Raw genomic sequence first — 12,399 nt, forward strand, 5'->3', positions numbered from 1 at the left:
GGCGTACACAATTTTTTTCTTCAATTTTATCATTTGAATTAAATAACTATTCATAATACAAAAAAACATCCGCATCATAAAATTGTTATCTATAATAAAATGATAAGACTGATTTATCTTTAAAATTATATTTTTCACAATGATATTTTATAATTTAATATTTTTCTTTACTTTAATAACTTTTATAATAATAAATATTTTAGCTAAGAAAAAAGTGACATACACCTCACATGTTTCCTTGTTATTGTAAATTATAAAAAGAAAAACTGTCTGTTATGTAATATATCCCTTTGCGGGACTCAGTGTGACTACTTTCTTAGTGGCACGGTTGCATAAGAGACGTGACACACACTATTGCATGCACTATAAATCATACAACTGTTATTTGTTGTTGACCTTAATCGATTCTCACTCCGTGTTAATAGCCAATTGGCAAAGGTATTGTGTTTTTTTTTTTTAATTTAATTTAATTTTACTGGGTGATATAAGTTCTTGATTTTTCAAGATTTTTCTGGGTGATAATTACTTTTGAGGCTTATTTTGGATTGGTCTCTTGTGTTGTGATCATAGAATAGGGTATTCTGGTGTGGTTGTAAGTTAGGTTTTAAATTGCAGTTACACTTTCTTTGTAATGGTTGACATTCTGAGAAATTTTTGTGGATAAATGTGATTGATGCAGTAGCAGTTTCCGTCACAAAGCCTTTTGTTTCGGCCGAAATATCGGTATGAACAGTATTTTATAAACCCATGCTTAGAGGGGTTAAGAATTGAAGCGTGGTTGTGAAATTTCAGTGGGGTGTTTGCACTAGTGAAATGTGACCCAGAAGTTTTTATCTGGTGTTTGTATGTGAGTGTTGGGTTGGATTGGCTTAGCCATCCAAATACCATGTTGCATTTTGATGAATGCTGATGCCCTGAGCAATTGCGTAAATAAGACTGTTGTAGAAAAAAACTGGAGATTTCACATCATAAATGTTCTTCCAATTGTTGTTTTCTAATGCATTTTATTTTATGGCTTTTCAGGCATATAGAGTGCCTTTTGCCTGTGTGATGGACACCAAAAAAATGAAACCTGCTGAACAACATACCGACATGAAAACTCTCAGGTGGAAAATGCCAGGGTTTCGTAAAAGTTTTTTGAAACAATGGTAAGATGCATACCAATACCAGAATATTATTGTAATTGCTCGTGTTCCATTCAATTGTTTTAGCCCTGTCTTGTGTGTCACGTTAACTGAATATCAAGTTGACATTTTTGTGTAAGGATTGTGAGCATATACCATTTTTTTATGGTGTATCTCTGATTACTCAAAATAAAAAGCAGAGATGAAATATTATTCCTCACACTTTGCTTGCTTGTAACTTGTATATTTGTAACTTCTATTTAGTTCTTCGATCTGGTTTGATGTAAATGTAGTTAATTGTTGTAGCTTGGAAGGTGTAAACCAAAGTGGTTTACCTTCGACATGTTTATCTGGGCTTGTTCGACAACTGGAAAGATATGAGCTGAGACTGAATGGTGCTGCAGACAATGAGGTATCTATTTTGGGATTGTGTGAACAAAGTTACAATTTGTTTATTGTGAAAAGCTTTAGCTCTCTTGTAGACTTTAAGCTTGTTTATTGTAATTACGTATTACAAGAATTTACTTTCAGATGGATAATTTCTTCATGCTGACTTAAAGATGGCATTTCTTTGCTTCATTTGAACTTTCAAACGACCTTACTTCGGTTTATTTTTCTGTTTCCTTCATCATTTCACTTTTTAACAGTAAAACCAATAGCCTTATCCCACTAGGAGGGGGACTGAGGTCAACACGATGCCATTGACTATTGTAGTTTTTATTCTGAGCTTTAGGTTTTGATATCATTGCATCTCATTCCAGCAAATTTATGTATTCTAATTCCATGGGAAGAATTCGTTTTAAAATAATAATAGTCTTATCTAACATGATCTGCATCTATTTACAGGCTGAGTACTGTCATTGCTTATCTAAAAAGACAAAGGAACTATTTTCACAACTAAGGAATGCTGAATCCCAACCTTGTCTCTCAAACTCTAATGCCTCAGGGGAAGTCTTCTCTGCTCAAGGTATTGAAATGTGCTAAGCTTGTTCCCTTTGATGCTCCCATGGAAACTTTTCAAACTTTCAACATCATGCATGCATACTTCATTAGTTTAAACTATGCTTTTGAGATTCATATAAAGTATTTCCCTTGGTCATTCAATGGAGTTATTAGGTACTGAAACTGGGAGGTCAATAATATCGTAATGTTTTGTAGACCAACCATTTGTTTTTTTTCCCTTGTGGCTGTATTGTTAGTTTCATCGTTTTGTTCCCGCCGATTTATTAACTGTTTTCATGTAACTTTTTTAATCCCATAGTTTTTCCTCAGCTTAAAGTTAACAGTTTATTATATAGACTTGTTTCAACCTTTTGTTGGCGTTCAATGGTTTTGGATTTAAATGGAAGTTGACAGAGCTGTTTTTTAACCCAACTGCACCTCTGTTTCTCTATTATATTCACAACTCTTTCGAAAATTCCATGACCTACTCCCACCAACTCCCAATAATACACTTGCACCAACATGTGATTTTTTCTAGGTTTAATGAATGTTCATGTTTACACATTCTATTTCAGAAACTGGAGAATCTGCAAATATAGATTGGAAGGAGCAGGTTTACCAAGAGGTAACGAAGAAGTTGTTTCTCTTCACTTTCTTTTCCTTCTGCCTTCATATTGAATGCATATTACATAATTTTTGAAAATTTGGTAACGTGCACTGTAAAGGATATACATTTTTTGTAACTGTATATTGGTTTTTCTATTCTTTCACTCCAACAAGTAAACTAGAAGCAATCATACTATTGGAAAGTCATCGTAAATGGGTTTATTGCCCTTAACCTGTTTTAGTTGTGGCCTCTTTGGGAGTTTTATAACCTTTATTTAACTCACATTTCTAATCGACTGTGAGACTAAACCACCACTCTTGACTCAGTACATTTACAACAAAGTCTAGTTGCTATAAAAATAAAACTGTTAGCTCTACCCATGATATTTTGTGGGCAATAATTGCCTAGTGTAGTGGAGCATGTATTCACATTCTGGTCTTCCCATGAAAATTTAAGACAATTTATGATATATTTTCTGTACATCTATTTTTGCTTGAATTGAATAATTTCGTAAAGCGTCTTAAATTGCTTAACAATTTTGGAAATTGTGCGTGAACTTTTCCTTATCTCTTTTACACATTCTGAAGTTATATCAGTATGCCACATTGTCTGTCTATGAACTGTTGTTCAGAACAAAAACTACAAAAACTAAGACAGCGACAAAAGCAATAAGGATGGTCGAGTAGTGCCTATAAGATCATTAATTTTGCAATAAGTAAAGAGTATTAGGAATTTATCTATTCCCGTGGATAATGAGTAACTGAACATGAATCTGCAATTACAATTGTTGTGGTACTTTTAATTCCAGATTCAAAGGATGAATAGTGCCTATTTTTCAAAAGTTCATTTCTCTTACCAACAGATGAACAGGGTACTTCAACAGGTTGGTGATTGATTCAAGCAAACTATGATCCTAGATTTACACATTGTTTTTCTTGTTACCACTAATCTTTTATATTTATGTTAAAAATTTCTTCAGCTTGTGTCTTCTCCTCAAGGATCAAATACAAATATTTTGGAAAAACTGAGAAAGACGATGAAAAAAATAGAAGTTGTTTTGGCACTCTTCAGATTGAAGAAATGCCAAATAACCACTGATACCAAGAAGATTCTAGATGAAGCAGAAAAGTTTATACAAACTAGTTTTTTTTCAAGGAATGTTTCTTCCAATCATCAAGGACTAAAACATTTAGCTGATGAGCAATCCAGGAAACAATCTGGTCCATCACATTCTAGTATTTCCCCATTGGAAATAATTGAAACGAAACAATCACAACAAGCATTGGGAAAACAGAACTACGATATACGGAAGGATGTTTCTCAGGAAAACAAGCCATGCTTAAAAGAGCAGCAAGTGAAAAAAATCGAAACGAAACCATTACCTCAAGCATTGGGCACACAGAACTCTCATATATGGAAGGATCTTTCTCAAGAAAACAAGCCATGCTTGAAAGAGCAGCAAGTGAAAATAATGGAAACGAAACCATTGTCACAAGCATTGGGAACACAAAACTCTTATATATGGAAGGATGTTTCTCAGCAAAACAAGCCATGCTTAGAACAGCAGCAAGTGAAAAAGATGGAAACAAAACCATGGCCACAAGCATTGGGAACACAGAACTACCATATACGGAAGGATGTTTCTCAGGAAAACAAGCCATGCTGGAAAGAGCAGCAAGTGAAAAAAATGGAAAGGAAACCATCACCTCAAGCATTTGGCACACAGAACTCTCGTATAAGGAAGGATGTTTCTCAGGAAAACAAGCCATGCATAAAAGAGCAGCAAGTGAAAATAGTGGAAACGAAACCATTGCCACAAGCATTGGGAACACAGAACTCTCATATATGGAAGGATGTTTCTCAGCAAAACAAGCCATGCTTAAAAGAGCAGCAAGTGAAAATAATAGAAACGAAACCATCACCACAACCATTGGGAACACAGAACTCTCATATATGGAGGGATGTTTCTCAGCAAAAGAAGCCATGCTTGAAAATAATGGAAACGGAACCATTACCACAACCATTGAGAACACAGAACTCTGATATATGGAAGTATGTTTCTCAGCAAAACAAGCCTTGCTTAAAAGAGCAGCAAGTGAAAATAATAGAAACGAAACCATCGCCACAAGCATTGGGAACACAAAACTATCATACGTGGAAGGATGTTTCTCAGCAAAACATGATATGCTTAAAAGAGCAGCAAGTGGAAAAACAATATACCAATTCCTCACAGCATGTAGATCAAGTTTCTATCATGAAAGGTACATCTATCAACTCAGTTTTTTTTTTAATCAGCTAGAGTTGTACATTTTTATGCTATCTTTTCCATGTTATCTTGGCCAGAGGTTACTAGCAAAGATTTTTTACAATTTTTCAAACTCAGGCCCTGACAATGCCGAACAGAAGCAAGCCCAAGGTGCAGGGAAAGCAAGTGAAGCATTTAGTGTCAGAGTCAACAGTCCGGGCATTTCAGCTTCACCCTTGACCGAAAACTGCAATAAGCTTGAAGAAATTTCTCGTAAATCTAACCTGACTTTTGATGAGCCAAGTGCTGAAATGAAGCACATTCTTAAAGTGGTTGGTCCAAAACTTACTGTTTCCGTGCCTCTTATCTGCTTTTCTTTGAATCATATAAGTGGTTGTCCTAAATTCTGCTATTGTGATATACTTCTAGTTAGCCGTCATATCACCTGAAGCATTGAGTGCATCAGTTAATGAAATTAGAGAGGCAGTTTATTGGAATGATGTGCCGCCAACTCCAGAGTTCTTAAATGGACCACCAAAGATGGTTCAACAACAAAACCAACCAGGCCTCATTGCACAAACTGGGAAAAGTTTTGCATCAGATATTGAGCCATTTTCACAAGCTAGATATGTGACTTGGCATGGTTTTTTTCCAACTGGTTGGAAAAGGTCTCACAGCATGAAAACAGACCAGTTGTCTGATGCTGAGGAACCTGACTGGACTTCACTCGCATATGAAAAAAAGAAGCCTAGAATTATGGTAATATACCTTCTTTCTAGTTTATTTTTCACTATTATTTTTTTCACAAATGCACTCTGCTGAATAATATATCATTATTTTGTTTAGTAAATTCTGCAATTCTAAATGCAGTACTTAAGTATCTCTTTCTTAATTTCTGCAATAAGAATTCATATTTTGGACTAGATTAGGTGTTCTACTTAAATCTAGAACACAACATATGACCTTTTCACAGGGGTCTCACTAGTATAAATGTAGAGGGATTGAACATCTTTTCATTGATTTCCTCTGTCTTTAATGTTTTATGCTTTTTACACATTTTAGTTATGGTACCTCATCTTATGTTCTCTTTGTATTTTTTCTGACTTAAAAAAAATATAATTAGAAAACATTTAAGAACAAAAGAAAAATTCATATGCTGGAAAAGTTTCACTATCATATCATTAGTTACATCAGCAATAGATCTTAATGGTCATATTTATAAAACTTTTTTGATGAACACCAAGGATAAAATGTTCTGATATTGGTGACGTGGTATGGTGAATTTACCATAGATCTAGTTAGTTACTAAGAACTTACCATTTGTATTTTGGGTGTTGCCATTCCCACATGGATTTCTTAAAGGCTTCCTTGTATTTTTTTATGCTCCCACAAATTTTGCTTCATTGCTTTTTCTAAGAGTTTTTGCTTCATTGTTATAAAGGTCAACTAATGTTGTGTGATTTTTTTTTTTGGATGAATAAGTCCTTTACAAGATACACACAGTTCTCCTTTGCTTTCTAAACCTTGACCTCCTTCATATAAATCTTAACATTAGCATTGCTAACTCTAGCAGGAAAATTCTTCTCTTTTAGAAGAAATAAAGGAGATCAACAATCGATTGGTAGACAGTGAGATTGTTGTTGGAGGAAATTACAGCTTTCTTGAAGCGCCGGGAGTAGCTGCTGAAGCTAGTGAAGGGTTGGTTATCGAATTCCTTTTCAATGCAGAAACTGTCAATAAGAACCTACTATTTCATATTTCTGCTGATAAAAAGGTGAACTACTTTATATTCTGTTCTGAACTTTGCATATTGATTTTTTGTGCTCTGTTACATTGACGATGAATATTTGTCATGCAGTCAATAGTCAAACCATTAAGGCTGTTCGTTCCTACAGATTATCCAACTTCCTCGCCTGTTATTGTAGACAAACAGATGTCAGAAGTCAGGTTAGAGATTACGATGATTTTCTTCTGTTTATATTCTTAAGAAATTATTCATCTAAATTTTGAGTAGTTATCAAGTCTTGTTTGTAAAATAACGACTATGAAACTATTTGATTGTCAGAGAATATTGGATCCTATAAATACTAAGTTTCATATTTCATCAACAAGAATTACACCATAATTAAACCTTTCTTTTCGTGCTTTTACCTTAATACCTTTTTATTCAACTTCAACAGCACTGAAGACCAGAAAGACCTATCAACAATAGCAAAATCAAAGCTGAGATGCTCTCTGAGATGCTTGGATCAGACATGGTCACTTGAGGATATGGCAATGTTATGGGAACATTGTGTCAGAGAAACACTTGTTGAGTGTGCAAAAGGCTTTGGAGGAGGAACTTTTAGCTCAATATATGGAGAGTGGAAAAATTATCAAAATGAAGTCTAAATTAAGGCTTATAGTAAATCAATCATATACATTTTTGTTATGCCAAGGTATGTCTTCAATGGACTCATGTGTCATGTATATAGTATATATAGTATAATAGTACAGCTCTACAGTAGAATATGAAAGTTTGTTGGAAGCTTTAGAGTCAAGTTGATAAAAAACCTTCAGTTTTGTCCATGTGAAGAATTTGATCCTACATATATACAAAATTTTTGACTGATTATTTCTGGTAAACTCTTCCTTCAATTACTTTTTTCCATTCACAAGATTCAAATAGCATAAAATCTTGCTTTATAAGATGTAGTCCAGTACCACTCAGTCTGACTACACAACTTTCAAAGAAATTATCTAAAAGTATATTGGCATATTAAAGATATTTATTGTTAATAACTTCCCAAGACGAATTAATTAGGAGCCAAGACTTAGAAGATTTAAAGTTTAAATAATTTGCCCATGGATGTCTCTTTAAGATAGAGTGCAAACCAACACTATTAGAATAATTTTGTTAGAAGAGAGAGTGAACATTCTAATATTATACATGTTTTCATGTATTCTTAAGTCACTACAAAAAAAACGCTAATTACTACCAAACAAAATCTATTGATAATAGCAAAAATTCGTCGATAATTGACATTTTTTGATAAATTACTGAAGGTCAGGTCAAACATCTGTTAATAAAATGTTTGTCAATAAATTTTACTGACAAATTGAAAAATCCATCAATAATTAACAATGGTTAAAAATCAATCGATAAATATCAACATCTTCAATCCGGTAGTAAATGTGTCAATAATTAGTAACGAATTTTATCCAAAATTCGTCAATGTTTTTTCCTTCTCTCCTCCTTGTCCTCTTCCTCTTCCATCACCATTGTTGTAGTTGTTGTGTTCATCACCTCCTCACTTTCTCTTACTCCTACTCTTCATCTTCTTCTTTCTCCTCCTCCACCTTCAATTGCCATTGTGATCGTGGCCTTTACCAATGCTCTGTCAGTGCATTGTTGTCGCACCTTTGCCACTAACTTCGGTTACTCCTCTTTTTCTTTTTATCAGTCAACTTATAATTCAAATATCCTTCGAAAATTCAAATTCAAATTTATCAAAAAATATTATGAACTAATATTGCCATCAATAATTAAAATTCTAAATTTCCTCAATAATATACATTAATAACTTTAGTTTTATTGACAAATTTATTTTTATCAGTGAAATTCCATTAATAATTATGAAAATTCAATATATTGATTAATCTTAAAAATATACTTAAAAATATTATCATTATCAAAATAATATAAACTAATACCTCTACATAATTATACTCCATATACATGTCTACTTAATATTTAAAACATTGTCTCCATTAACTTCTCTCATTCAAAAATAATAATTTTCAAAAGGAGTTTTATTTTTTATTATATTCCGTTTGTAAATTTTATCGACACATCGGTTAGTTTGAAATATCCTTTATAACAATTAAGTTATAAATAACATAATATGTGAAACTAACCTATCATATTAGTTTCCATTTATCATCTATAACTATATATAAAGGGGATTCCCTCTTTTGTGTCCACATTTCATAATTCCAACTTTACCCTTTATAATTTAATTATTTATTAAATTTTTAAAAATTAATGGTTATTTGTATAAGTTTTTATAAAATTATTTACTTATCTCCTTTTTCTTTTTTTCTCCTACTATTCATCAACAGTTATTTTTCTCTTATTTTCTCCGTACATTTTATTTTATTTTTTATAAATATACTTTTATTTTATTTATTAACTTAATAACATTACAACATCATCAATTATTAATATAATTCAAAAAAATGTGTACACACAGGCGCGATAGCGCCTGTGTTTACACTAGTAATATATAAAGGGGATTCCCCTTTTTGTGTCCACTTTTTAAAATACCGATTTTACCCTTTAAATATAACAATTTTTTAAATTTTTTAAAATTGACCGTTACTTTTACAAAAATTTTATAAAATCAGATGTCTCTGCTTCTTCTTTATTTATTAATGGTTATTCTTTTATCTGTTCTGATATATTTCACTTTATTTTTAATAAATATAATTCTAATATATATATATATATATATATATATATATATATATATATATTAACTTAATAACATTATCATATTATCACCTACTAATATAATATCACGTATATTTAAAAAATATATACACACAGGCGCGATAGCGCCTGTGTTACGCTAGTAAATTAGAGTAAGAATGCTAAAGCGAAGTCGTTAGTGGGTCAGTTATGAGTTTGTCTCAATTTGAGGGTATTACTTTCTGCACCCTATCATTTTCTTTCTATATACTTTCGTTGATTTTTATCATTTATCCATTGAGATAACATTGTCAGGTCAATCACCATATTTTAAGTATTGTCTGTTCTGAAATTTAGTTATTGTCATAATTTTGTCTTTAAAAGACATTTTGAAAGATTTGAGAAAGAATGTGTATATAAACTATGATTGACCCTATCACTCTGAGGACTATTGGATGTACTAGAATAATTCATTATCGAGGGAGAAGGAAATAAAAGTTGTGAAACTTAATTTTTATTTCAATCAGAGTATGTTAAAACAAGTGTACCAAAATAAGTCATCAGTTGAGGATTAAGGAAAATGATGATTTTGAAACCTCTTTTTTATCTCCCTATGCATTGCCAAATATTTTTATCGAAAAAGAAAATAAATCTCCCGAAATGGAAAGAAAATGAAAATGTGAGTTTTATTTGAAGAAAATTTATTTAGCAAATCGAAATTAGCTCAAAATTATTTTGGTAAGAAATTCTAAGAATTTGATTTTTGAGCAAAATTTATAAAATTTTACCCCTCCTGTTTTAGAACTAACAACCTATAAATAAAGGTTATTTACATTTTGGAGGGACTACCATTCGAAGGATTGGAAGCTAGAAAGCAACAATTGAAGACTTTTTCATATTCTTTCATTTTCTTTATTTATGTGTAATATTTATTTGTTAATGAAAAGTGATTTTAAAATAGATTGCTCAATCAGACATATTTCTAAATATAGAATTTGAATAATTAATTGTTATATTACTTTTCTTAAATGTAGTTCTTTTTTATTGAGAAATAAATGATTATTAAAGGAACTTGAAGTCTAACCATCAAGAGATTGATAATTAATTATATTAATAAATTTTAATAATCATGTGTATTATTGGTGTCTTTATATAACTGCAATTATATTTTGATATCTTTATCGCTTGATTTTATAAATATTAAATATCATTATCCATATTTGTAATTATTATTGTGAATGTTCCACAATTTAAATAGATTTAGACAAAAATATCGTATATTATATTTAGAGAAAGGGTTGTTGAAAACTTTCAATTTCGAATTGTTTTAAGAATAATATTGAACTGAATTATTAAATTAGTTGTGTTTTTTTTAAGTATAAATTGCTTTAAATACATTTGTTTGAATTAAATAAGAGTATAGCTTAAGAAATTGAAAGATATATTTTAAAATAAATGTTGATTAATAATAACTTAAGGAATTCAAGTTGTATAAGTAATTCTAAAAGTAGATCAATTTGATTCAGTTTACTTACATAATCATACAATTTATTTAAACTCTTATATAACATAATTCATTGTTCGTGATCCATTTGTAAATTTCAGTTAAATTGTCTTCTTCCCCGACTATATATAATATAATACCCTTTATTAGTGTTTTGCAATAAAATTCACTAGTATTTTCAATTTTAATTATATTAAATATTATGATGTAAACCGATATATTTATTTTAAAAATATTTTGGTATGATAAGTGTGATATATTTATATTAAAAAATTACAAATTATTTTAAAATTTATATATTAAACATTGTTAAAATAAAAATTATAAATTATTATCATAAAAAATACCACTACTTTAGATTAAATAATTGATTGATTAATATCAATAAAATATCTTAAAATATTATACATAATGAGACTTAAATTATCGTTAAAATATCTTAAAATATGTGACTTAAATATTTTATAGGCGAAACTATTGTAAATATGATCGAGGTTGTATCCGATCAAATAGAACAATTAAATGTAATGATTAATAGTTAAACCAAAGTCGTCTCTCAATGATCAAACCTATCATTCAAAGCTTTCCAGATTGCCATTCAACACAAAAAAGGTTGGCAGATTTACAATTTCAACACAAAATTAATACGTAATTGCATATGATAAAAATCATTGATTCTCTAATTCGAATGTAAATCCACCTATCACAAATTACTAAAATTACATACACTGTTCAGAAACTCTTGTGAACTCATAATTAAACCACTAAGCGAGGATTAACACGATCTCATCACATCATCTAATCGTACCCACTAATTAAGCATATGTGAGAGCATCCAAAAATAGCACCTAAAATCATTAAGCACAAATTCCAGTTTGTTTCAATGTAAGAACGAAAATCCAAACATTAAGCATGCCCAAAATTCGTATCTAATAACAAACCACCGATTAAAATGATGAAGAGTAACGTAAACAGCGAAAAATATGCACAAAATCTCAAGATTTCATCACATTCTCATCAAAGAATCAATACTCCAAATTAGTTCTCCATGAAACTCGAGTTATTGAATGAACCAGAATCAAAATACATCATAAACAAAGAAAAAGTGAATTATAATGTAAATTATCAAATCAGAATGTAAAATCCTAACATGGGTGTTGTCCAAATGCACCAAAACGTGAAAATAGGGTGGCTGCCATCAATGGGTCTTCAAAGCTCTCCAAAACGCAAAAAGGAGATGAAAAACGAAGAATGAGTGTGCTAGTTACAAAACCCTAAACCCTTCACATAGTCATATCAGCACAGATGCACAAATTTATAAAAATGTCATTCTGGTCAGTAGAATTACAAAAATGTCACTATGGGCTGAAAATGCTAGTCCAATGACGTGAATGGCGCAGACGTAACAATGATATGGAAATCACGTGACAACTCTCTCCCGACCTTATGATTAGCATCCAAGCTCCAAATTTGTTTCATACCTAAAAATAATTAGAGACATAAATTAGACTAATTAATGTCAAATTA

General features: G+C 30.9%; 1 protein-coding gene across 2 annotated transcripts; it reads left to right on the forward strand.

Moving 5' to 3' along the window:
* Positions 1–2,573: 2,573 nt before the first annotated feature.
* LOC114169411 (uncharacterized) lies at positions 2,574–7,520 on the forward strand. Of its 2 annotated transcripts, none has more exons than XM_085668820.1 (8): positions 2,574–2,691; positions 3,482–3,556; positions 3,653–4,934; positions 5,057–5,250; positions 5,348–5,677; positions 6,489–6,692; positions 6,777–6,865; positions 7,099–7,520. In XM_085668820.1, the coding sequence occupies exons 1-8, from the start codon at positions 2,614–2,616 to the stop codon at positions 7,307–7,309; spliced, it is 2,463 nt and encodes an 820-aa protein (XP_085524946.1). In that variant the 5' UTR covers positions 2,574–2,613; the 3' UTR covers positions 7,310–7,520. The 2 variants fall into 2 exon arrangements, with proteins under 2 accessions (XP_085524946.1, XP_027910354.2); XM_028054553.2 differs by having other exon boundaries at positions 6,492–6,692.
* The last annotated feature ends 4,879 nt before the right edge of the window (positions 7,521–12,399 follow it).

This window comes from Vigna unguiculata, chromosome 11, assembly GCF_037176805.1.
Source record: "Vigna unguiculata cultivar grain cowpea cultivar isolate G323 ecotype 2 chromosome 11, ASM3717680v1, whole genome shotgun sequence".
In the NCBI taxonomy this organism is placed as follows: Eukaryota; Viridiplantae; Streptophyta; class Magnoliopsida; order Fabales; family Fabaceae; genus Vigna; species Vigna unguiculata.